Source organism: Sciurus vulgaris, assembly GCF_902686455.1.
Source record: "Sciurus vulgaris genome assembly, chromosome: 1".
Classification (NCBI taxonomy): domain Eukaryota; kingdom Metazoa; phylum Chordata; class Mammalia; order Rodentia; family Sciuridae; genus Sciurus; species Sciurus vulgaris.
Window position 1 is genome coordinate 14198142 of NC_136461.1, and position 24824 is coordinate 14222965.

The following is a 24824-nucleotide window of genomic DNA, read 5'->3' on the forward strand; positions in this document are numbered from 1 at the left end:
CGGGGGAGGAGCTAGCCTCTGGCTGCCCAGCGCAGGCTGGCAGCCCGCTCTCCGCCCTGCTGCTCCAGCCTGCGCACCCACAGGGGACAACATGGCCCAGGAGCGTCCTTCCTGCGCCCTGGAGCCCGAGCACGTTCAACGGCTGCTGCTGTCCTCCCGAGAGGCCAAGAAGTCCGCCTACTGTCCCTACAGCCGCTTCCCGGTAGGGGCCGCCCTGCTCACCCGGGACGGGAGGATCTTCTCGGGTAAGGGCGGGCGCCAGGGTCTCCTCCCGGCATCCTGGGCGGGGGTAGGGGAGGATACGCAGGTTGGAGGGAGAACACAGCGCTGGCCTCCTCGCTGGGCCTCCTCGCTGGGCCTCCCAGTCCCTTCCTGCCTCCTGCCCCCGCGTGTAGTGGGACCGTGTAAACGTGATTGGAAAACTTAACCCTCAGCTCTCAACTCTTGGAGGACAGGGCTGGGGCCGGAGGGTAGCAGGGAGGCCCTAAGTCAAGACCATCTGCTGCCTGGGGTGCTGGGAGGAGGGGTCAATGCCTTGCAGGCACCTGTTGGGCTCCCCTGGGGTATAGGAGTGAGTGCTCAGCTCCAACCCCCTCATCGAGCTCTTATGCCCATTTTCAGATGAAGAGCCTGAGGCCCAGAGAGGAGGCCAGACTTTCCCAAGGTCACATGGGGCATCAGTGGCGGAACCCAGGGTTGGGGTCCCCAAAGTCCTGCTCGCTCCCTGAACTTGAGGTGGGTGGGATGGCGGCGGGGGGGCGGCTGGCATCATCAGTGGTGGGACAGGACTGGCAGCGGGCGTTGGAGGAGAGAAGCTGGCAGTTGGGGGTCCAGCCGTGACCAGCAGCTGCGGGAGGCGGGCGGGAGGCAGCCTGAGTCTTCACTGCTCTGCTCCTGGGCTCCTTCCTTTAGCTGGAGAAAACCTCACCAGGCAGGGGTGCAGCTGAGTGGCCGAGCACTTGCCTGATGTACACGAGGCCCTGGGTTCCCTCCCCAGCACCAAATAACTGCATAATTAAAAATAAGTAAAGCTCCTCTGTACACAAATTTTCAAACTTGTTTTCACTAAGCTTAGGGGTACTCTCAGGACAGCAGGGGACATGGTGTGGAAGTGACAGCCAGCATCCATGGTGCCCCTTTGGGTCTCCTGATGTTGAGGTTCTGTGGGGTTTCATGAGACACCCGGGTTCTCAGATGTCTTTGAGCAGAACCCTTGACAGCGCTGGCTTGCGGCAGGAAGGCGATGAGCGCTAGCCATTAGCCCTTACTGCCCTGCAAGGCAGAGGAGGAAACTGAGGCTCAGAGTGGACACGGTCCAATATCGCAGAGCTGCAATCGGAACCCAGAGTTCCTGACTCCAAAGTCTGCTGCTCCGTCAGGGGCAAAGGATCTCTGAGTGCCACATTGACGCTCAGACCTGGCCTGGTGTTTCCATGAGTGTTGAACATTAACCAGCACCGTGGGCAGCTCAGCAGACAGCAGCTTTACAGTGTTGGGGACAAGGAATCCACCATCGAGTCTTTTGGAGGCCTCCCCATCCCTTCAGATGGTACAGAAAGCCTCTGTGTGTCCCCAGCACCTATAGTGACCCCTCCCGGGCACTTGCTGCCTGGCCTTATCACTGTCTGTGTACATAGTTCCCCCACCCCCGGACTTTGCGTGGCAGAGGACAGGAGCTGTGTCTGGGATCTTTGTGCCATTGGTCCCCTACGGTGGCACACACCTACCTGGTCCAGGTTGTTGACTGACTGACCGACCGGCTGGATGAAGGGGTTGGCCTTGGAGCTGGGCGAGGTGGAGGAGGCAGAGGCGTCCAGGGCCCAGTGGTGGTGGATGGGGTCCAGCGTGTCAGGCCACAGCACTTCCTGGGCCGGGGGCCTCTCTGGCTGTCTTCCAGCATTGGGACTGGTGTCCTGTTTGGACAAACAGGTGACTGGACAGGCAACACAGCCAGCCCTCCAAAGCCAGAGGTCGTATGTCGGAACTCTCTGGTTCAGTTCTCTCTCCTTCCATCTCCTCCCTCCCTGCCTTACTTTCCTTCCTTTTCCTTCCTCCACCTCCCTGCCAGCTCTGTTGAGTAAAGCCCGGGCCTTGGCCATTTCCACGTTGAGCATCATCAACAGGTACTTGCTGAGCTGACTCGGTACCGGCCACATGCCAGCTGCTGGGACTACCTCAGGGAGCAGGCGTGACATAGCCCCTCCCCCATGGAGGCCGCTGGTCTCAACAGGCAGGATCTTCGTGGAGGTAGTGGGAGGAGTGTGGAATCGAGGGGGCTGGCGCGTGCCCTAGTGAGGCACAGGGGAGGCCTGCCACTTAGGGAGGCTCGGGAGTGTGGGCAAGGCTCTGGCTGGGTCAGGGCTCCTGAGTGTGAATCCTGGTGCTGCCGTGTGGCCCCGGGCGGAGGACCTCACCCTTCTAGTCTTGGCCCGTTGTAGAGCAGACGTCCTCACACCTGCCTCCATTGCTCCCAGCTGCTGGCCTGACTTGATGGGAAGGAAACAGGGACCAAGGACTGTCACTAAGGAGAGGAGTGACATCAAAGTGGTGTTTGAGGACAATGCCGCTGCTAGGTTCTGGAGGAGGGCTGGAGCAGAGGGAGCAGAGTTGGGGATGAGGTGGGCTTTGGTCACTGACCTGTCCAGTGTCCGCAAGGCACCTGGCTCATAGCTGTTCCCGGTGAAGGCTTGTGGAACACAGGAATGGATGGCTCCAACCAGGAATGGCAGGCGGGAGGAAGAGGGAGGAAAGATCTGAGAGACTTTGCAAGGGACTAATGGACAGGGCCAGGTCAGGCTGTGTAGGAAATGAACAGGCTGGGCACGGTGTCACACGCCTGTGGTCCCAGCGACTCGGGAGGCTGAGGCAGGAGGATCTAGAGTTCAAAGCTGGCCTCAGCCACGGGGAGGCACTAAGCAACTCAGTGAGACGCTGTCTCCACACAAAGTACAAAACAGGGCTGGGGGTGTGGCTCAGGGGTCGAGCGCCCCTGAGTTCAATCCCCAGAAAAAGAAATGAAGGACAGGAATATGGTACTGGGATCTGCAGCCAGCTGAGCAGGGAAGGAAGAGGCACTGCCCAAAGTGGGACACTGAAGCAGAACTGGGGACAGGGGCTGGGGACGCGGAGGCAGGGACCAACAGCAATATTAGTCCTGCGATGGTCTGAGCACTCATGGAGCACGTGGTGGGAGATCTCCTGTAACCCATGGCCACCATGTGAGGGAGGGAGGAAGGGGCACGGGCATCCGTCAAGGGGCTGGCCCTTAAAACCCCGGAGCTTCACAAGCACGGCGGAAGCAGCGCGTCTCTCAGGGCAGGGTGACCCGAGCTCAGGGCGCCACCCCTTCTCTGTCCTCTGGGCACTGGTTCCTTTCTGTCACCCTGCAGCCGCTTTCCATTCTTACAGCCGCAAAGCCAGACAGGGAAGAACTCTTTCCCACCACCTCCTGATGGAAGAACTCCAGGGAAGGGCTCTGACCGGTCCCTCTGGAATCACAGGCACATCCCGGGCCAGTCGCGGTTGTCCTGATGGGGTCGTGTGATTGGGCCGCCCGATTCACATATCCCTCCCCACCCCCCGGGCGAGGAAGGGTCTGGTAGCACAGAACGGGTGGCCGGGGACCCACGTTTTATACACGGGGTGACCGAGCTCAGTTTGACCTGATTCCAAAGGCCATGCGCTTTGGGTGGCCCCCCGCTGCTGGGCGGCTGTGCGGAGCGGGCAGAGAGAAGGCGAGGGCGGTTCACAGAATTCCCCGGTCGCCTTACCCGATGGCAGGGGGTCAGGTGAACAGGAGCGTCAGCAGCCATCAGGCGGGGCTGGAGAAGAGGGGTCTCGAGTAACCCTGGGGGGCCCGCCCTGGCATCCTGAGGAGGCTGTGAGGGGTGGGAGGGCCGAAAGGGCACCGCGGGCTCATCGCAGGACAGGTCTGCCCCGTTCTGTGAGTCTCCCCAGCAAGAAAAGCCCAGCCTGCCCGGAGCTCCTGGGCGGCTGGGGTCCCATCCAGTTCCAAAGCAAGGCTGGCTGCAAAGACCTGCTAATGACCATCTTTTTCCCTCTGTCACTCCCGCCCTGGCCAAGACCTCGTGCCTGTCACAGATGGGCCACCCGGGATGGTAATGAATACCTCCAATAACTGCCTCTGCATCATGGATTGCAGCTGGTGACAGTCCATGGCTGGCGACATTCCCCAGTTGCTTGCGGGTGAGCGAGGGGAGGAACTTGCTGGTGAAGAAAGAGCAGCTGAAGGAACGGGAAGTGAAGCCTCTGAGGGGCTTAGGACAGCGAGGATGGGAAGAAGGGGATGGGGTCAGTGCCGCCTCGCCCGTGGCAGGGCTCAGCCTGCGTCTGTGGGCGGAGCATGGCCTGGCACACCGCCGCTGACCCCCGGCTGCTGCCGGTGTCCCCACTTCAAACCCACCACAACACCGGAAGGAGTCCCAGGCCAGTGTCCCAACACAGGGTCTCCTGGTTGTGCCCGCTGCCACCCAAGGGCTGGGGGAGTTTCGCTTCTTCCGCTGCTGACCCTGGGACGTGGTCTCTCTCCTGCTGTCCCCCTCCTCTCCTGTCCATCTGCCATTTAGAGGAAAAGCCACTTTACTGGACCAACTGTGATGAACTGTGGAAGGAAGCAGCCTCTTTAAGACACTTAAGGAAGTCCTGCGAGGCCGATCCAGCTTGCTTGGTCAACCCTTCAGTCTGCCTTCAGCCACTCTCCCCAGACAAGCCCCTTCCCTTCCTTCCCTGGCTTCCCCTTTCTCTGCCTGGGTTCCATATCGTTCCCATGTGAAGTGGCCATTTGCAGTGGGCGGAGGTTAGGATGGAGAGAGCTAGAATTTCTTCAAGCACCCAGGCATGATATTCCTCTAGTCCAGGGATTCTCAAATGTGGTCCCAGACCCTCAGCTCGGCAGCTCCGTGTTAGAAATGTGAACTCCTGGCTCCAGCCCAGGCCTGTCAAATAGAAACTCCAGGGTAGGACTTCAAAACCTGCTTTAAGAAGCCCTCCAGAAGATTCGGATGCCCACTTGCTGGGTGGGAGATCTGCCTACTCCGGCTGCAGAAATATCTCTTAGAGAAGAGTGGGCACCGGGCCCTCCAGCTCTGCTCTCTTCTCTGGGTCCTGGGTTCAAATCTCACCATTGAGAGTCTCTTTCCTTGTGGGTGCTATGACATCATTCTACCCCAGACCCCCTGAATCACCAAAGCAGCTGGAAACACAGCTGGACTGAAATTCCAGGGAGAGAAGTGCTATCCTTGGGCTCTCACAGGCCGGCCTGGGCATCCTGGCTTCCCGCCACCAGCCTCAGCTCTTACCCTCTGTGAGGAGGGCTGTAACGGCATCTGCCCGACCCGGCTGGTGAAAGGGTTGATTGACAGTGCAGGCCTCAAGTCCCTCACGGTGTGTGGCAGACACGTGCCCAGGAACGATGATAATGAGGAATAGCTGCAGTCTCACCTGGGGGGTTATTTGGTCCCATCCTGTAATTATCAATTCCAGCTTGGCGTTGTCCTGGTCTCCCTCACGGGTGTCTCAAGATGAGCAAGGCTGCCAGGAAAGAGCCAGCTTGCCTGGATATGAGAGCTGCTTTCCTTTTTGCCTCTTTCCCACTTTTTTAATGGGTGCATTAGCGTTGTATGTAACAGTTAGGTATTCGTAGGTGCACACAGTGTAACGACAACAGGACTCGGCCAGGGTCCCTCCCCAGCCCTTCCCCGTATCTGCTTTCTGAGCTCGGGATCACAGCCTGTGGCCTTCCTCCACACCCCTACTTTTCCTGTTCTCTTCTTTTGTCTTGAACAAGACGGGCAGGTTGCACTTGAACTTGCTGGAGGCCCCGAGTGCAGTTCTTACTCTGCGTCACAGGGATCGAGCACTGACAGAGGAAATCGCTCTGTTTCTATAACAGGCCACCATCTTGGTCAGCTCAGGTGGCCGTAACAAAATACCAGAGACCAGGTGGCTTAGGCAACAGGTAGCTATTTCAAATGGTTCTGGAGATCAAGGTGCCACTAGAATCCCTCCTGGGTAAGGCCTTCTTCCGACCTCTGCCACCTTCTTACTGTCCTCACAAGGCACAAGGAGAAAGCTCATGCCTCTTCTTCTTATGGAGACACCTTATTATAAAATGGGATTCTCTTCTTATAATCCCATGATAGAGGCTCCATCCTCATGACCTCATCTAAACCTGAGAATGTCCCAAGAAAGGCCTCAGCCCCTCGACCACCACACTGGAGGTCAAGGCTTTGACATATGAATTTGAGGGGGACACACTCAGTCCACGACAGTGACCAAGAGCCCCAAGAGTCTCCACCCTCAGGAAGTTCACATTGTAATGGGGGAAAGGAGGTAATAGGGACATTTAACTCCCGAAAAGTGGTAAGTGCTGAGAAGAAAATTAAAATATGATAAATGACTACAGAGGGTTGGAGGAGGTGGAGGGGATGCAGCTTCAGACAGGGAGACCAGGAGGCTTCTCTGAGGAGGTGACATTGGAGCAAATACTTGATTGGGGGGGCTGTGTGCCTATAGGGTATCAAAAGGCAAAATCGCAACAGTTTAAAGATCTTAGTGAATTTTCTTTTCTTTTTTTTAATTTATTTTTATTGTAAACAAATGGGATACATGTTGTTTCTGTTTGTACATGGAGTAACAGCATACCATTTGCATATTCATACATTCACATAGGATAATGAGGTTCGATTCATTCTGTTATTTTTTCCTTCCCTCCTACCCATCCCACCCCTCCTTTCCCTCTATACAATCCCTCCTTCCTCCATTCTTGCCCCCCTTCCACCCCCCATTATGTGTTAACATCCGCTTATCAGTGAGATCATTCCTCTTTTGGATTTTTGAGATTGGCTTATCTCACTTAGCATGATATTCTCCAATTTCATCCATTTGCCTGCAAATGTCATAATTTTATTATTCTTTATGGCTGAGTAATATTCCATTGTATGTATATACCACAGTTTCTTTATCCATTCATCAAGTGAAGGACATCTAGGTTGGTTCCACAATCTGGCTATTGTGAATTGAGCAGCTATGAACATTGATGTGGCTGTATATCTGTAGTATGCTGATTTTAAGTCCTTTGGGTATAGGCCAAGGAGTGGGATAGCTGGGTCAAATGGTGGGTCCATTCCAAGTTTTCTAAGGAATCTCCACACTGCTTTCCAGAGTGGCTGCACTAATTTGCAGTCCCACCAGCAATGTATGAGTGTACCTTTTTCCCCACATCCTCTCCAACACCTACTCTTGCTTGTATTCTTGATAATTGTATTCTTGATAATTCTAATTGGGGTGAGATGGAATCTTAGTGTACTTTTGATTTGCATTTCTCTTATTACTAAAGATGGTGAACATTTTTTCATATGTTTGTTGATTGCTTGTACATCTTCTTCTGTGAAGCGTCTGTTGATTTTATTTTCAATTCTAGAATTAGGCAAAACTCCGTTCCATAAAATAGAATAAGTTTTCTGATATGCAGAGCAGAGGTGGTTGGTTTTATAGGCAGAGAAAAGCTGAAGAAAGCAGAAACAAAAGACAAAAATTGGATTTCAAAGTTACTTTCCTTGTAAGGTGGTTTGTTGGTCAGCTTTGTGTCACTCCCACAAAACACTGGAGGCAATTAACTTATAAAGTCAAAAGGTTTATTTTGGTTCACAGTTCTGAAGGATCAAGTGGTCCCATGCTTTTGGCCTCTGGCAAGGGCAGCACACCATGGCCCGAGCATATAGCAGTATAAACCACCTCTCTTGATGAGCCAGGAAGCAGCATGAAAGAGAAAGAGACCAGGTTCCCACAATCCCCTTCCAACGCATGCCCCCTGTGACCTCAGGACCTCACCTGCTGAAGGTCCACAGCACTTCCCAACAGCACCACCCTGGGGGCCAAGCCTTCATCACATGGACCTTTGGGGGACACTCAACATTGGAACTATAGCAGGCAGGGACAGGGAGAGAGAACACTAGCAAAACAGCTGGCTGTCATTTTGTGTGTGTGTGTGTGTGTGTGTGTGTGTGTGAGGAACATGAACTTTGTGATCGTGTCTGTTGAAACTGACCTGTTTGGAAAATCTATGGTTTCTCTCTCCTGACTTCTTGGGAAGTCTGATAACAATTAATTTCAATTTGGTGACATGAAACTTCAGCACGGACAGTTCCACTGGGACTCAATACCTGTCATTATCATTTTGCAAAGGAGGACAATTGATCCTCAAGGAGTTTCAGTCCCTCCCCCAAATTCTCAGGACCCGACAGAACCTCAGGGTTGTTCCTAGTCACGGTGCAGTCATGTGCTCCCGGCAGAGACGACCGCTCTCCCCCTAACCATGGAGATGTTTTGCACATGATAAGGAAGATTTCTCTAAATGTCACCTTTCTGAACTTCCACCGACACACGCATGTGTCCTAAGAGGCTGGGTCTTCTCCAAGTGAGCAATTTGCTTTCATGACACATCAGGGAATCCCCAGATCAATGTGAATCATGTCTAATGGGAAAAGTGTCAGGCCTAAGTCAGGGACAGGCCAGGGTTGGCCAGGGCTGCTGACCAAGGGGAAGGCCAGCAGGACTAACTTGGGAGAGGCAGAAGCCAAGAGCACGTGTTACCAGCATGCCAGCAGGGGTCGCAGGTCCTGGGGTTCTCTGTGTCCCAAAGAAATAACTGAAGACTTTGGCAGGCAAAGCAGAGGTTCATTGAAAACAGAAGTTCACTCTGGGAAAGCAAAGTGAAACAAGTAGGAAGTAGCTCAAGGCCCTACACCCTGCCTACACCCTGGAGCTTGGTTTTATTGGGTTGTGCTAGTTCCTTTTCCCCTGGGTGGATTTGGGATTGATTGACACCTTGATTGACAGCTGAGTCTTACATAATTTCTTTTCTACCCTGCACAGGTAAGTTTTGTTTTCCACCAGAAAATGCACAGAGGGGGGCCAGCCCCAACATCAACCTTATGTTAACTAGCAACAGGTTAGCTTTAGGTCAGTCCCTCCAGCTATTACGCTGGCCCAAGATCGGGGACTTCCTCTTTAGGAGCTTGAATTTACCCTGTGGTCATCTGGCTTTTTCCCTGTAACCACAAGATGGCCCAGGTTACCCTCACAGAGGGGCTCCAGACAGGGTCAGGAGGGCGGTTACCTCCCTTCCGCCTTTCCCATCCTGTCCCTGTCCGAGCCCTGCCTCCTACGTAATAGGGGTCAGCAAAGGTGGGAGGGGGCAGGTACGGGCAGGCAAGAGTGGTGGGGATCAGGACCCCCGCTGGGGAGCAACAGGGACACATTCACTTCTTCAGTCAACTCCCATCGACCCAGAAGAGGTTGAGTAATAAGGAGCCAGTTATCTCAGCCATAGAACTCACTTTGGGTGCTGGGAATTGAACTCACTTTGGGTGCTGGGAATTGAACCCCCAGGGCACTCTACCACTGAGCCACATCCCCACCTCTTCCTTTTTTATTTTGAGACAGGATCTCGCTAAACTGCTGAGGCTGCCCTCAAACTTGAGATCCTCCTGCCTCAGCCTCCCTAGTCAGTGGGATTACAGGTGCGTGCCACCGCCCGCGGCTCATAACTCACATTTCAGTATGAATGACTGAAAGCTTGCCAGCATGGGCATTGATACCTGTTAACCACTGCTTTCAGGACCGCAGCTACTCCTGATGGCTCCTTGTCCTGTCTCCCCACTCGATTGATTGATTTGTCAATGGATGCAAAGGATAGAAATGCGCATGAACTATCGTAGACAAAAAGAGAATGTTACCAGCATCCTTGGCCTGAGGCCTGACTCCTGAAGTCCCAGCTTACCAGGAATGACCACTTGCCCCCAGAAAACAAGCAAAGGTTAATGGTGAAAGGCTGAAAGGGAGACTTTAACTGAGTGACCACGTTGGGCAGAGGCGCGAAGCCACACCTCCGCCCTGTCTTCAGGTTGCTGACAGGAGCCCAAGCTCAAAGCAGGAGGCCCTGGGGTATGGGGGGGTGGGGAGGCCCGTGTCATTGAGCAGTCCTGGTCAGACTGCGCTCTGGCTGACCATTCCCTCGGCTCTGGTTCTGTGAAGTGGCTCCTGATCCACTTGGCCCTTGTGATCCTAGAAGGGGGTGACACCTGGGGGTTTCTAGGCACGGCTTCAGGGGTCTGAAACCAGATGCTGCAAACCTTGCCTGTGTCTTCCAGGGAGACAAAGTAGGGCAGATGAACCTCACAGTACTGTTTTTTAGATGAGCACCCCTTAAATGATCAGCTTGCCTATGTGCAGACCTAACAAAAGAGACAGATCCAAAGGCAGAGATGCTGGGCTCTCTCCTGTCTTCCTTTACCAAAGGGCATCTGCAGGCCTAAGTGGACAGTCTCTGCCGTTAGCAAAGGCAGCCCCTCAGTCCCTGGGTGCACGGAACTCCACCGCGGGAGGAGCTGGACTATAGCGGGGCCTCGCGGGCACTGCCTCAGGCCAGCCTCTCTCTCCCTCCCCGCCTCATCTCTTCTCTCTCATGCCTCTGTGCGTTTCATGTCTAGCACTGATCTCACCCCGGTGGATGGACCACACTGGGTGTCAGAGAGGAACGGAAGTCCCACCCAGAGAACTCTGATTGACCAGTTTGGGTCAGGGACTCATCCTTAGGCCATGTGAGAAAAATATCAGCTTCCATTTGAATTATAGGCTGGGAATGAGGTGAGGCTCCAAAAAGAGAGGAAAGAGGTGCTGAGTTATCAAACTCAAAGCTCACCTCTACCCTCTTCTCCCAAGTACAATTCCAGACCGTCCCCACTAACACCCACAGCCATCCGTGCCCAGCTGTGCATGTGCCCTTCCCCCACCAGGGGCCTTGCAGCTATGGAACCCAGCACTGAGGCAGGTGTCCAGTGACGTCCACCAGATCTGGACATGAATCCATGTGATCCTGAGAACGTAAAGCTAAATGAAAAATGCAGCCACTCCTAACAGTGTGAATAAGGCAGGGACAGCCAGGCGCGGGGGTGCGCACCTATAATCCCAGTAGCTTGGGAGGCTGAGGCAGGAGGATACAGAGTTCAAAGCCAGCCTCAGCAATTTAGTGAGGCACTTAGCAACTTAATGAGATCCTGTCTCAAAATAGAAAAGGACTGGGGATTTGGCCAGTGGTTTAGAACCCTAGATTCAATTCCTGGTACCAAAATATAATAGAGGAACAGAACACATGACATGACTAATCAGTGTCCAAATTTCGTAAATAGAGGAGGAGCAGAATACTGTAAAATCCCAGTGAAGACTGGAATTGGAAGAGCGGAGGGTAGCAGGTGGCAGGACTGGGGGCAGCAGCAGATCTCTCATTAGCAAAGGGAAGAACAGGGAACCCGCAGAGGTGCCCCGTCATGATGGTCATGGAAGCCGCGGTGTGAGCCCTCCTGCCCTGGATGACTCCCCTCCCCTTCCCTTTCTGCCCTGGGGGTGACCCCTGTCCACTGTCTTCTGAGACCCTGGCTCAGCCCTCTGGGAGCTCTCCCTAGGCGTGCGTGTTGGAGAGGCTGGCCTTCTTGGGGGCACCCAGTTCTCTGCGCACACGTGGTGTTTGGGGGTCCAGTGGTTCCCTTAGGGGTTGAACAGTCCTAGGCTTTTGTGGACCTGACTTGTGACTTCTCAGGCTATTCAAATTCTAACAAATTCTATCAAAAAGATCCCTCCTGCTGGCTCTTCTTCCTCCCACGCAAGAGTTCCACACCCACCGTGCCCTTCAGGATGTGGTTCCCAAGCGGGCCAGCTCTCCATTTCCAAGCACTGGCCTCCGGGCTTGCCCATCCTGCTGCCTCACATCCGTCTGGGTGGGAAGGTGACAAATGACACCCTTACTCAGATCTTGGCCACAGGGCACCTTCTCATTGCCGGGTAGAGGAATAGTGAAGGTAGGTAACACAGTCTGCCCTTCCGGTTATGGCAGGATGGGACTTTACCAAATACTCTGCCACCGACTAACAGGGCCTTCAGCCTGCCACCTTGCCTGTCTCTCTCATTGATCTCACCCAACCATTAGAACAATGCCACCTATTTTAGATTTTTTTTTTTAACCAGGGATTGAACCCAGGGGCACGTAAACAATGAGCCACATCCCCAGCCCTTTTTCCTTTTTTTTCCTTTTTTTTTTTTGCGGTGCTGGGGATTGAACCCAGGGTCCTGTGCTTGCGAGACGAGCACTCTTCCAACTGAGTTATCTCCCCAGCCCCTTTCCTTTGTATTTTGAGACAGGTCTTGCTAAGTCCCTAGGGCCTTAGTAAGTTGCTGAGGTTGATCTCAAACCTGTGATCCTCCTGCCTCAGCCTCCTAAGCCACTGGACTTACAGGTGTGTGCCACCAAGCCCAGCTCTGGATGGTTTTATGAAACTGTATCTCACTTTCTTTATTCATTAGGTATTGGCTATACTGCTGTAACAAAAGGGTCCCAAACTACAGTGACTTGAATATGATAGAATTCTGTTTTTTTTCTGACATAACAATTCAGTGTAGGTAGTTGACCAGAGCAAACAGGCAGCTCTGCTCTGAGGGTCACCCAAGGTCCCAGGTCCCTTCTCTCTTGTTGCTTCTCCTCTCCTACGACCTACACCTCTTGGTCAAAGCTGTCCCACCCCATCCACCCCCACCTTCCAGCTTATTGGAAAAGGAAAAGAAAGGAAATAGGAAGTTAGCAATCTACTTAAGAAAATGGGACCCACGAGTTTCCCATGTCACTTTGGGCCACACCCTATTGGCCAAAATTCATTCATCACAGGGCCATACTCTGCCACCAGCGGGTCTGGGAAAGGCAGTATCTAGCTGAGCCTCCGCCATGTCTTCAGCCATATTAGGATGAGAGTCACTTCTATCACTTAGAGGAAGAGCTAGGAAATGGAGACTGGGGAGTAACTAATACCTCTGCCTCCGGGAGGAAGGCGAACTGCAAAGATGAGGTGGATCAGACATTATGTCCCGATGGTCAGGAGCCAGTCCGGCTCCCAGGGCCATTTCTTCATCGTCTCAACTCCCTTAAAATGGGGAGCTGCTTAGTCAGCAGACCTGGCTATGCCAGCATTGTGTCTCCAGGGAGCATCCCTGGCTCACTGTCCCCCAGGAGCTCCCCTGAGAGGGGCACTGGGAAGGACTCTGTCACTGAAAGTGTCCGGCCACCTTCCCCACTCACCCCCATGGGAGGCCCCAGGAGAGCCTGCTGGCTGGTGCAGTCACGGCCACCTTCTGCGAAGCTTGGGAGTTTTCTGTTGGTCAGTCGGTTTCTTGTTTTTTTTATTTTATTTATTTATTTTTATTGTAAACAAATGGGATACATGTTGTTTCTGTTTGTACATGAGTAACAGCATGCCATTTGCATATTCATAAATTTACATAGAGTAATGATGTTTGATTCATTCCGTTATTTTTTTCCTTCCCCCCCACCCCTCCCACCTCTCTTTTCCCTCTATACAGTCCCTCCTTCCTCCATTCTTGTCCAACTACCACCCCCCATTAAGTGTCATCATCCGCTTATCAGTGAGATCATTCCTCTTTTGGATTTTTGAGATTGGCTTATCTCACTTAACATGATATTCTCCAATTTCCTCCATTTGCCTGCAAATGCCATAATTTTATTATTCTTTATAGCTGAGTAATATTCCATTGTATATATATACCACAGTTTCTTTATCCATTCATCAATTGAAGGGCATCTAGGTTGGTTCCACAATCTGGCTATTGTGAATTGAGCTGCTATGAACATTGATGTGGCTGTATCTCTGTAGTGTGCTGATTTTAAGTCCTTTGGGTATAGGCCAAGGAGTGGGATAGCTGGGTCAAATGGTAGGTCCATTCCAAGTTTTCTAAGGAATCTCCACACTGCTTTCCAGAGTGGCTGCACTAATTTGCAGCCCCACCAGCAATGTATGAGTGTACCTTTTTTCCCACATCCTCGCCAACACCTATTGTTGCTTGTGTTCTTGATAATTGCCATTCTAATTGGGGTGAGATGAAATCTTAGGGTAGTTTTGATTTGCATTTCTCTTATTACTAAAGATGTTGAACATTTTTTCATATATCTGTTGATTGCTTGTACATCTTCTTCTGTGAAGTGTCTGTTCATTTCCTTAGCCCATTTGTTGATTGGGTTATTTGCATTCTTGGTGTAGAGTTTTTTGAGTTCTTTATATATTCTGGAAATTAGTGCTCTATCTGAAGTATGAGTGGCGAAGATTTTCTCCCACTCTGTAGGCTCTCTCTTCCCATTGCTGATAGTTTCCTTTGCTGAGAGAAAGCTATTTAGTTTGAATCTATCCCAGTTATTGATTCTTGCTTTTATTTCTTGTGCTATGGGAGTCCTGTTAAGGAAGTCTGATCCTAAGCCAACAAGGTGAAGATTTGGACCTACTTTTTCTTCTATAAGATGCAGGGTCTCTGGTCTGATTTCAAGGTTCTTGATCCATTGTGAGTTGAGTTTTGTGCAGGGTGAGAGATAGGGGTTTAGTTTCATTCTGTTGCATATGGATTTCCAGTTTTCCCAGCACCATTTGTTGAAGAGGCTATCTTTTCTCCATTGCATATTTTTGGCACCTTTGTCTAGTATTAGAAAATTGTATTTATTGGGTTTGTGTCCGTGTCCTCTATTCTGTACCATTGATCTACCTGTCTATTTTGGTACCAATACCATGCCGTTTTTGTTACTATTGCTTTGTAGTATAGTTGAAGTTCTGGTATTGTGATACCGGTTTCTTGGTTTTGACGGTGGTTTTGCAATAAGATTCACACGGAAGCCTGGCTGGACTCGGGCAGCAGGTAACCAGCCCCAAGCTTCCATCAGGCCTCCCTTCGTTGGGGCAGCTATGGCGAGACCTCAGACTCGATGGCTTGTGAACAGCAGAACCGTGTTTCTCACGGTTCAGGAGGTCAGGAAGTCCACGAGGCGCGGGCGGCAGTATCTGGAGCGGGTCCCTTTCTCACAGGCAACTCTCTCCTGTGACCTCGCATGGCAGAAGGGGTGGGCCGCTCCCTGGGCCTCCAGTTAAGGCCCTCATTTCCTCTGTGGAGATCAGTCCCCTCCTTAGGTCCTCACGACCTGATCACCTCCACAAAGGCCATCACTTGGGGATTAGGATTCAGTGTACAGATACAGGGGACACAAACATTCAGACCACTGCAGGCGCGAACCTCATGGCTTCTGACTCTCAGATCTGGGCCTGGGGGCTCTGTTGACTTATTCATTTATTTATTTTGGGGGGTACAGGGGATTGAATTTAGGGACACTCGACCACTGATCTACATCCCCAGTCCCATTTGTATTTTATTTAGAGACTTGGTCTCACTAAGTTGCTTAGCACCTTGCTTTTGCTGAGGCTGGCTTTGAACTCGCGATCCTCCTGCCTCAGCCTCCTGAGCTGCTGGGATTACAGGTGTGCACTACTGCGCCCGGCTCAACTTTTATCTAGTTTTCATTTATTTGCTTTGCTTTGGCACAGGGAATTAAACCCACGGCCTCACGCACGCTAGGCAAGTGCCACACTGGGCTACACTCTCCCAGCTCTCTGCTCACCTTCTTCAGCCCCAACCCCTCCCTCGACCTTGACCTCTGCAGGGCTGGTGAGGCTGCTTAGCCCACCCTGCCCCTGCCCCCACGGCCCCCAGGCTTTGACCAGGATGGAGGCACTGGGGACGTGAAAACAGTGAGCATTCTTGGGAAGGGCCACTGCCCTGTCCTTCCCCACCCCTTGGGAATAGCCGGTCCCTCCCTGTCCTGGAATGGGCCAGCCTCCTAGCACAGCTGTGGGACAGACCACCAGGCTGTCCTCTCTCCTCAGGGTGCAACGTGGAAAACGCCTCCTACACGCTGGGCATCTGTGCTGAGCGGACTGCCATCCAGAAGGCCATCTCCGAGGGACACAAGGATTTCAAGGCCATCGCCATCTCCAGGTGAGCAGGAGGGGCCCGCGCAGCGATGCGCCTTCCCCCTTCAGCTGCCCCGGTGCACCTGTCACGTGTTTGACCCCTCGTCTGTGCTCCTGTGTGCCGGGCACAGGTTCAGGACCTGCTGAGTCTGGGGGCACGGAGATAAATAAGAAGTGGGCCCTGCCCTCGGGCGCCCAGAGGGCCGGCAGGCAGGCACGCACCTCTAATGCCAGGGCAGGTGTCCCCCCAGCCACACCAAGTACAACAGGAAGGCAGCACAGAAACCCAAACCCCGGGGGACCTGAAGGTCACCTGGTTAAGAATCCCTTTTACAGCTGGAAAAAAACAAAAAAAAAAACTGAGGCCCAGAGAAGTCAAGCAACTTTCCTGGGAGTTGGTGGCAGAGCTGGGACAAAACCCAAGTCCCAGAGTGTCACTCCAGGGCCATCCCACTGTGCCCTGCTGAGCCAGGAAGTCGGCTGCTGCCAACCCTGCCATGGGCCAGGCTCACTTCCAGGCGCCGGAAGCTGGATCTGCGACCAGCTGGTGGGCGGCAGCCAGGTGGACACTGCCTGGGGTTCAAGCTCACCGGCTCCAGCCCAGGCTCTGGCCAAGCCAAGTCTCTGGGCCCTAGACACAGATGTCCTTGTTCCCGGGCACCTACCCTCAAGGCTGAGTTTGTGCTGGCCCTGGACCCAAATACTCTGGCTGCAGGATTCACCTACGAACGACCTCGTTTACTGATTTGGACCCTGCTGATTTACCGACTGGCGGCCAGTGCTTTGGGGAGACTCGCGCATATCCCAGGAGAGGTCATTAGCCAGTCGATGACATGAGGAAGCCTAGCCCTCCAGAAAGAGGCTCCACGGCCCACAGGCCTTGGTCTTTGGGGGTATTTGGTTTCCTGGCCGCACACTATGGGCCAGGTGATCCTCCCGGGTCTGGAGCCTCTTCCTGGCCGACAGGCAGCCGCCTAGTGCAAGGCCAGTGAGTGCCGGGCGCCATGAGCACAGGCCCAGGTGGCTTTTCTAAGACCCTGAGCTCAGGGGCTGGCTGGAGGTGGCCCGGCTTACTCCAGGCTTGTTTCTGGGTGACTGGAGCCAACGGGCACTTAGGGAGGGAGGCCCCGGCTTCCGGGAGCCTTCCCCAGGACCGAGGTCCGTCCTGGCTCCAGCTTCAGGAGAATAAATGAGGCTGTGCTGGGAACATTTTGTGCAAATGAGCACTTAATGGGGGAAAAAAAAAAGAGGGGAGAAATAACTCAATTTCAAAGCTGATCCAAAAAATAATGGTATTCCGGGGAAAGGGAGACCAAAGTCAACAAAAAGGTAATGGAACAGTAGCCTGGCCCTTAGAATTTCCCAGGTGCCAGCCTTTTCTCATGGTCATTATCTCCTTTTAAACATGGCTGGGTATCCAGCAACGGTTAGCAAATGTCCTTATTTACACATAACCTGCCTTTCTGAGCCACCCAGCTGTCCTACTCCAGTTAGTCAGCCTGTGCCTGCGTCCCCATCCAGGAATGTGTCATTACTGCACTACTGGTTGGACAAATTGGGAGCAAGGACTTGAGGGGGGAGGGGATGCCAGCCTCTCGCTAACACTGGACAAGGCCGAACTCTCTGAGTCGCTCTGAGATCTCTGAGGACAGAGAGGCGCATGTGGCTGCTGAGCCAGGGCGGACTTTGCTACATGGCCCGCAGAGATAAGCTGGCCCTGCCGGGGTCCCAGCTGCAGTCATCAGGGTCAACAGGTCTCCCAGCTGTCCAGTCTGACAGGCACGACTTCAGTGTGTGACCAAGGACACCACCAGCACAGAGAACTCAAACACCCAGCAGAAGGCAGGGCAGGGAGGAGGGAGGGGCGAGGAGAAGAGGGAGGCGCAGAAGAACTGTCCAGATAGAGCCGGAACGTGGAGCAAAGGTCAGCAAGGCCTGATTCAAATCCTGCTCCTCCGTGGACCGTGGGCATGGTGCCATGGTCTCTGAGCCTGACTTTTTTTTGGGGGGGGTACTCCAGATTGAACTCAGGGACACTTGGCCACTGAGCCACAACCCAGCCCTATTTTGTATTTTATTTAGAGACAGAGTCTCACTGAGTTGCTTAGTGCCTCACTGTTGCTGAGGCTGACTCTGAACTCTTGATCTTCCTACCCCAGCCTCCTGAGCTACTGGGATTACAGATGTGCACACCACCATGCCCAGCTTGAGCCTGGCTTTTGATCGATGAAATGGGAAGAGTAACATCTATCCATCAGGCTGTCCCAGGGTCTCCTGAAATGAGTTCCTGGAGCAGAGAATGTCACAATTTTAAACTATGCTTTTGAAGTTATCATGATTACTTCTGCAGGCTGCAAGGTCAGCAAAGGCAGAGTGAACAGATTCTGGGTTCCAGTCCCAGCTCTGTGACTGTGGGCAAGTGGCCTCACCTTTCATGACCTCTAACCCATAGGTATGAGCGTACTCACGGGACCCTCACCTCTTGCCAGGCTGCTGGGGAGTAAATGATTGAGACGCCTGGCACGGTGCCTGGCCCAGGGGTACCGTGTAAGCGTGAGCCTTTGTTACACTCAGAACTGTGCTGCGGTTGTACCGTCTTGTGACTTTCAATGGTTGAGCCCTGACTGGGCCAAATCTAACTTTCCCCTAGAATACAGGATCGCTCCCCTTGAATGCCCTGATACAGGTCCCCGTGTTCAAGGAGCTGTTCATTGGGTAGTTGACAGAGCATGCTACAGACAGAAAGGAAGTAGCAAGCTCAGCAGGGGCCAGATCACATAAGGTCTTACAGGTCATGGTAGGGAGGCTGAATTTCACCTGGAGTTTGTCTCCATGGCCCTGCCCACAGTTTGCTTTGTTACATCATCCACATTCAGATTCATTCTCCTGCTCCGTGAAGGAAGAAACTTTCCTATTGTCTTTGTTGATCCTTTTTCTTGACAGCCTGGCTTAGAGCAGGTTCTTGATCAACATGGGGGAATGAGGCAAGACATAACACAGTCCAGCCTTAAAGGCTCATGAGAGAGGCCCACGGTGCAATAGCTGTCACCTGACCATTGCAAGGGTCAGCTCGGCTCAGGGGCCTCCTGGGCAGGGGTCCTCACCCTTTTCTGTTCCCGTGGACTTTTCCTCTGAAACGGGAAGTATGCTCAGAGAGAACCCCACCTTTCCACGGAGCAGGTAGTTATCGGGACGTTAAATAAAATAGCAGCCCCTCCCTCTGTCCCCTCGGCTCCTTTATTCCGCCCAAAGCACCCATCCCACCTCCACTTGATACTTGGTTGGTGGGTAGTCTGGCTCCCCTGCCCAGTCTGTAGACTCCTGAGCACAGTGAATCTTGTCTGTTTCATTCACTGCTACGCTATGCCCCCAGCACCAATGACAGTGCCTGGCACATAGTAGGTGCTCACTAAATATTGGTCTGAAATGAGGCCATGCGTACAGAGTGCTTTGCAGGATGCATTTCACGTTCTTGCACACTTTAAACCATTATTGCTAGCACATAAGATGAGTTATAGAAAGTCGCCTAGAAACCGTGACAGATTATACAGCAAGGTGTCAGTCCTGACGATTACGACAGGTGTACAACCCGAAGTCTACAAGCCTCACAGACACCTTACCTCATTTTGTTATCGCGCGTTCCTGCAGAGTAGATGACTTCATTACATGTTTTATAGGCCGAGAAATGAGGACAGGTTAAAATGACTCCAAGGCGCACACAGGTAGCAAACGGAGGAGCAGGAAACCAAAGTTTAAATACTTTGTTCTTCCAGGTGTATCTTAAAGCCAGGGGTCCAGAAGGGCGAGAACGTTGACAGCTGCTGGCTTAATGTCTGGGACTCCAGCAGGCATCGAGGGTCCCATATTGAACCCTGGGGTGTCCTTTGTCCTGCTCAGAACTGAAGGGTTGGCTGAAGGTGCTTGAATCCTCACAGGCAGCGCCTGGCACCAAGCACCTCCTCTCCAGCCTTTCTCAGATGCGAGGAGCCTGTTTTTACTGTTTGAGGCTCTTGCATCTTGTTCTTTCATGCCTTGGGACCTTTGCACATACTTTTTAAATTTTCTTTGCCTACAACACAGAAAAATCCCAGGCTTCAGGGATCATCTCTCTGATCCTGTTTCCTGTACAGTGACCATTCTGACACCCAGGTTGCTCTGAAAATTGATGAAATTATGTATGTCAAACGCCTGGGGTAGTAGTTGCTCACTAAATGGTGATGTATGAACTCCATCGTTCCTCCAAGGACAGGGTCAAATGCCACCTCCTCTATAAAATACTCACTTTCACTCTGGTGGCAAGGGCTTGTCTCCCTCTTACTCTGTGTTCTAACTGCATTTTGTTTAAAACAATATCCAGGGGCTGAGGATAGAGCTCAGTTGGTAAAGTGTGTGCCTCACATGCACAAGGCCCTGGGTTCAAGTCCCAGCACCACACACAAAAAAAGATAAAAATCCATTTTTCTGCCACCTGCTGGGCTGAGCCATCTTTTGAATTCCAGAGACAAATTCTCCTCAACCCCTGTTCCCCAGAGAGTGGGGCACTTGGTGTTCACTGAACACTTGCTAAATGCCTGAAGAGACGGGTCCCTGCCCCTGGCTTGCCCTGCGGAAGTGCCGGAAGCTGCCTGTGACACAGAAAAGTCGCCTCCCAGCCTCTGGGACATCACGGAGTCTGAATTAGGAGCTGCCTGGCGGGTCCCACCCTACCTGGCATGGGACAGGAACTCAGCACCTGAATCTCAGCAACTGTCCTGATGCCTTGGGACACACTGATCTGAGTTCCAATCTCTGTTTCCCCAGTAACTTGCAAGATGACTTCATCTCGCCATGTGGGGCCTGCAGGCAAGTCATGAGAGAGGTAAGCGCCCCGGTTCCTGGGGCAGAAGCCCCTGCCTCTGGGCCGCCCAGGCTGCAGGGCCACACCAAGCTGCCGGGTGCTGTTGGCCGACTCCAGAGGCCTTCCCGAACCTGCATGAGTCACTGGCAGCGGGTCCTCTTCCAGCAAACACTTAGGGACTGGGTGCGGTTGGGGCCAGGCACTGAGCCAGCACTGGGGTCAAGACAGGTCGGGTCCTGCCTCCTGAGAGCTCGCAGCCTGGTGCCGGAGGCAGACAATAAACAGGCGGCAATTAAGAAAGCAGCAAGGAACGCTCCAGATCACAGTCTGCAGAGTCCAGCCTGTGGGCCACAGCTAGCCTGCAGCTTGTTTTTATAAATAAAGTTTTATTGGAACCAGCTCTGCCCATCACCCATGTATCATCCTCTACCACTGGCCCTTTGAGAGCAGAGCCAAGCAGTTATGTGGCCTGCAGAACCTGTAATACTTCCTGCCTGGCCTTGGACAGGGGTGTGTCTAGAGCCCAAGCCCCAGATGGCCAGGAAGGCCTCTCTTTGGGGATGGCATTTGAGCAGAAATCCACATCATGAGAAATGATGTGGGAAAGGTCTAGAATTTCCCAGCTAAGGGACCAACAAGTTCACACCCGGGTGCTCAGTGAGTTTGATACAGAGCAAGAACCAAATGGACAATAGGATGTGGAGTTAGGGGTGTGGGCAGGGGCCAGATCACACCAGACGGAGGACATATTTTATTCCAGGAATAGCAAGAACTGAATCGTCCACTTAACAATAGTTCAAAAGGCAAATTTTATGTTATGTATATGTTGCCACGTTTTTTAAAAAGTTGAAAAAAGAAGAGAATGAAGGGACACCATGGACGTTTTCAAGAAGGAACATCGAGGCTGTGATGCATGTGTTACAAAAGCCACTGGGAAGGCCTGTGATTCCGTCAACTCTGAAAACAAGAGGGTGGCTTAGACCGCGGGCTCTTCATCTGGGCCAGGTGGGAGTTTTTGATGTTTATCGTCTGCGCGTGTCTGCGCCTCAGGCTTCAGGGTGGAGGCCTTTATAACCTCCAGACACCCTGAAGCCTGAGGCGCAGACACGCGCAGACCTCAGCCAGCACGGTGGGCCCAGCAGAGTTTGCAGAAGGCATTTCCCAAATCCAGATGAAAATGCCACCCTTACAGACACAGCCACCCAGCTCAGTGGCAGTGGCTAAGGTCACCTGAGGAAGCCACCAGGGGCGCCAGTCGCTGGCTCCCAAAGCCCCAGCTCGGCCCAGTTGCCCTTGGCTATTTTCTCCAAACAGACTGGGCGCTGGCACGCGAGAACAGGAAGGAGGGACAGGCAGAACTGAAGGCCAACTGCAAGCAAAAGATGAGGCCTGGGGCAGGGGACCTAGCACTCAGATCCGCAGCCTTCTGCTCTTGTCCATGCCCTCAGGCAAAGCCTGCCAGGCAGAAAAATCTCCTCCCTTGTAACAGTAATTCTGCAAAAGCCAGAAGATTGACGGTGTCTGGTAATAACCTGGTGATTCAGACAGAAGCATGGAAGAACAGGAGGCTGCAAACCTGAGTGGTCCCTGGCAGCCAGCATGGCCCAGCAGGACTGCCTTTAACTGAGCACCTACTATGTGCCTTTCCCTGAACTGTTTCTAAATCTCACCACGCCTGGCCAGGGAGAGCCTGGGTCTGTTGACTCCAGATCCATCACTGACTTACCTCCCACCTACCAACCTGCCTAGCACATTCTCCCATCTCTAAAACTGTCTCGTGGATCAAGACACGGAGCCCCAAAGAGTTGTCATTTGCCTGAGGTCACACAGCAAGCAAGTGCTGTTCCTCATGGTGCAGGAGAAAGATGGGGAGTCTTAGCTCAGTGTACCCGGTAAGCCTCAGTTTCCTCACCTGTAAAATGGGCCTCACAGCAGCTACCTCCAAGAGTAGATGCTAACGCAAGTGCCATACAGCGTCATGAAGCAGCCATGTGACGTCTCCCAAGGAAGACAGGACAGACCGTGAGGGAAGCAGGCCTTAGCCGCCTTTCGTCACAGCAGAAGGGAGTCGCGTCTGGAGGTTAGATGTTGTTTTCACAAAGTCCTGGGTGATCCCCAAAGGAGCACATCTGGCCCACCCACATTGGGCCGGGCTCTTGGGCCTCAAACTCTTAATGAGTACAGTTTTTGCCATTCCCATTTTACAGGTGGGGAAACTAAGGCACCCAAAGGAACATCAGACGGTAAGGGGTAGAGCCAGACAGAAACCCGGGTCCCACCCAGTCCCCGGCCCCATGGCCTCCCTCACGCTGGCTCTGCCTCTCTTCCAGTTTGGCACTGACTGGGCCGTGTACATGACCAAGCCGGACGGTACGTACATGGTGAGGACCGTGCAGGAGCTGCTGCCCGCCTCCTTTGGGCCCGAGGACCTGCAGAAGATCCACTGAGGGCCGGAGCACCCCTGCCCAGGAGGGCCTGGGTTCCCACAGGTACCTAGGGGACAGCCACCCAGGAAGCATCATAAGGGTGCTCCTGCCGGCCCGGGGATGCCTGCCAGGCGGGCCCCAGCCGTGCAGGGCCAGCAGGAGCACTTTTCCAAATTCCACTCAAGCGCCCTGGCCTTCCACTGAGGGGTGGGCCTCTCCCGCGCACCCGGGCTCAGAGCGGCCCTGCCCCACATTCCTTCCCGGGCCTCTTTAAGGTTCCACATCTGGACGGCCGCCCCAGCCTGAGGTTCTGGCCTCTTCCGGCCACTCTGCTCACACCAACGTCCGCACGTCCCAATTTGCAAAGATGTGTCCTTCTTTCTGTCTCTGCAGCTCTCTGGAGGCCCACGTGATCTGTCCTTTCGGAAGGACCCGGGAAGGCTGCTGGGGAGGAAGTGGGCACCTGGCACCGTGCTTTCTCCCGTCTGCTGCCATTTGCACCCGGCCGTCCCCCAGAGGCCCACGTGTGGAAGGCTTGGTCCCCAGTCTGTGCTCTGCAGAGGTGGGGCCTGGTGGACATCTTCATGTCACTGGCACGTGACCTCGAAGGGCCCTGGGGGACCAGGTCTCTTTCTCCCTTTTGCTTTCCTGCCATGAGGTCAGTGGCTTTTGCTTCCCATACCCTCCCTGCCATGACGTGCTGCTTTGCCACAGGCCCAAAGCAAGGGGACGAGCTGATCACATGCTAAATTATCTCAAACTGGGAGCCAAAATAAACCTTTCGTCTCTATGAGATGACTACCTCGGGTGTTTGTTATAGTGGTGGAAAGCTGGTTAGTACACCCTTTCTTTCTTTCTTTCTTTCTTTCTTTTTTTTTTTTTTTTTTAGTTGTAGATGGACACAAAATCTTTATTGATTTGTTTATTTTTATGTGGTGCTGAGAATCGAACCCAGTGCCTCACACGGAATTTGAACAGGTCAGTCAGATTCCGAGCCTTTTTTTTTCCATTTCCCAACAGCTGATGTGTTTATTTATGAGGGTTTTTAAATATCAAATATGCTAAATAATGCAGAGAAGGAAATGTATAAAAAACTGTCTCTGCCCTTGAGCACAGTCTGACAGGAAAAGAGAAGCGAACACAGGTCCAATGTGTAGAAATACACACTGTGGCCCTGTGGTACCAGGTGTGGGTGGGCACTGTGGGGCGTGCGTGTCCTGGAGGGTGGGGACACTGTCCACTTCAGTGGTGCCTTGGTTCACACACACACACACAAAGGCCAGGACTGAACAGGGAGGGAGTCGAGGCTGGCCCTCTGGAGGGGGGTGCTGGTGACAGCTCCAGGTGTCCTTCCAGGAAGAGCAGACCTTGGGGCCAGTTCAGTGGGTGGGATAAAAGTAGAACCCAGGTTCCTTTTGTCAAGAGAGAGAAGTAACTGGATGCTATAATTTGTATTTGGAATGTCACCCAAAGGCCCATGTGTTGAAGGGTTGGTCCCAGAGTGCTCCTGGGAGGTGGCTGAGCCCATACGAGGCGGGAGTGAGGGAGTTAGGCCATTGGGGTCGTGCCCCAGAGGGACTCTCGGTACCCCAGCCCTCTTGCCTCCTGTCTGTCTTTTTGCTTCCTCGTGGCCATGAAGTAAACAGGCCTGCTCCACCATGATCTCCTGCCAAGGCAACAAGGCCAAGGGAC

The 24824-nt window shown here is 53.1% G+C and overlaps 1 protein-coding gene across 2 annotated transcripts; it reads left to right on the top strand.

Moving 5' to 3' along the window:
- On the top strand, positions 1 to 23943 carry CDA (cytidine deaminase). Of its 2 annotated transcripts, XM_079127553.1 has the most exons (5): positions 6 to 245; positions 15783 to 15894; positions 20670 to 20727; positions 23037 to 23195; positions 23526 to 23657. In XM_079127553.1, exons 1-4 carry the CDS (start codon positions 92 to 94, stop codon positions 23151 to 23153), a joined length of 441 nt encoding a protein of 146 aa, XP_078983679.1. In that variant the 5' UTR covers positions 6 to 91; the 3' UTR covers positions 23154 to 23195; positions 23526 to 23657. The 2 variants fall into 2 exon arrangements, with proteins under 2 accessions (XP_078983678.1, XP_078983679.1); XM_079127552.1 differs by lacking the exon at positions 23037 to 23195 and having other exon boundaries at positions 1 to 245; positions 23526 to 23943.
- Positions 23944 to 24824: the final 881 nt, after the last annotated feature.

Coding starts and splice junctions, on each gene's coding strand:
- CDA (XM_079127552.1), top strand. CDS start 92: ATGGCCCAGGAGCGTCCTTCCTGCGCCCTGGAGCCCGAGCACGTTCAA. Junction 15,895..20,669: donor AAGGCCATCGCCATCTCCAG/GTGAGCAGGAGG, acceptor CTGTTTCCCCAG/TAACTTGCAAGATGACTTCA. Junction 20,728..23,525: donor GCAGGCAAGTCATGAGAGAG/GTAAGCGCCCCG, acceptor CTGTCTCTGCAG/CTCTCTGGAGGCCCACGTGA.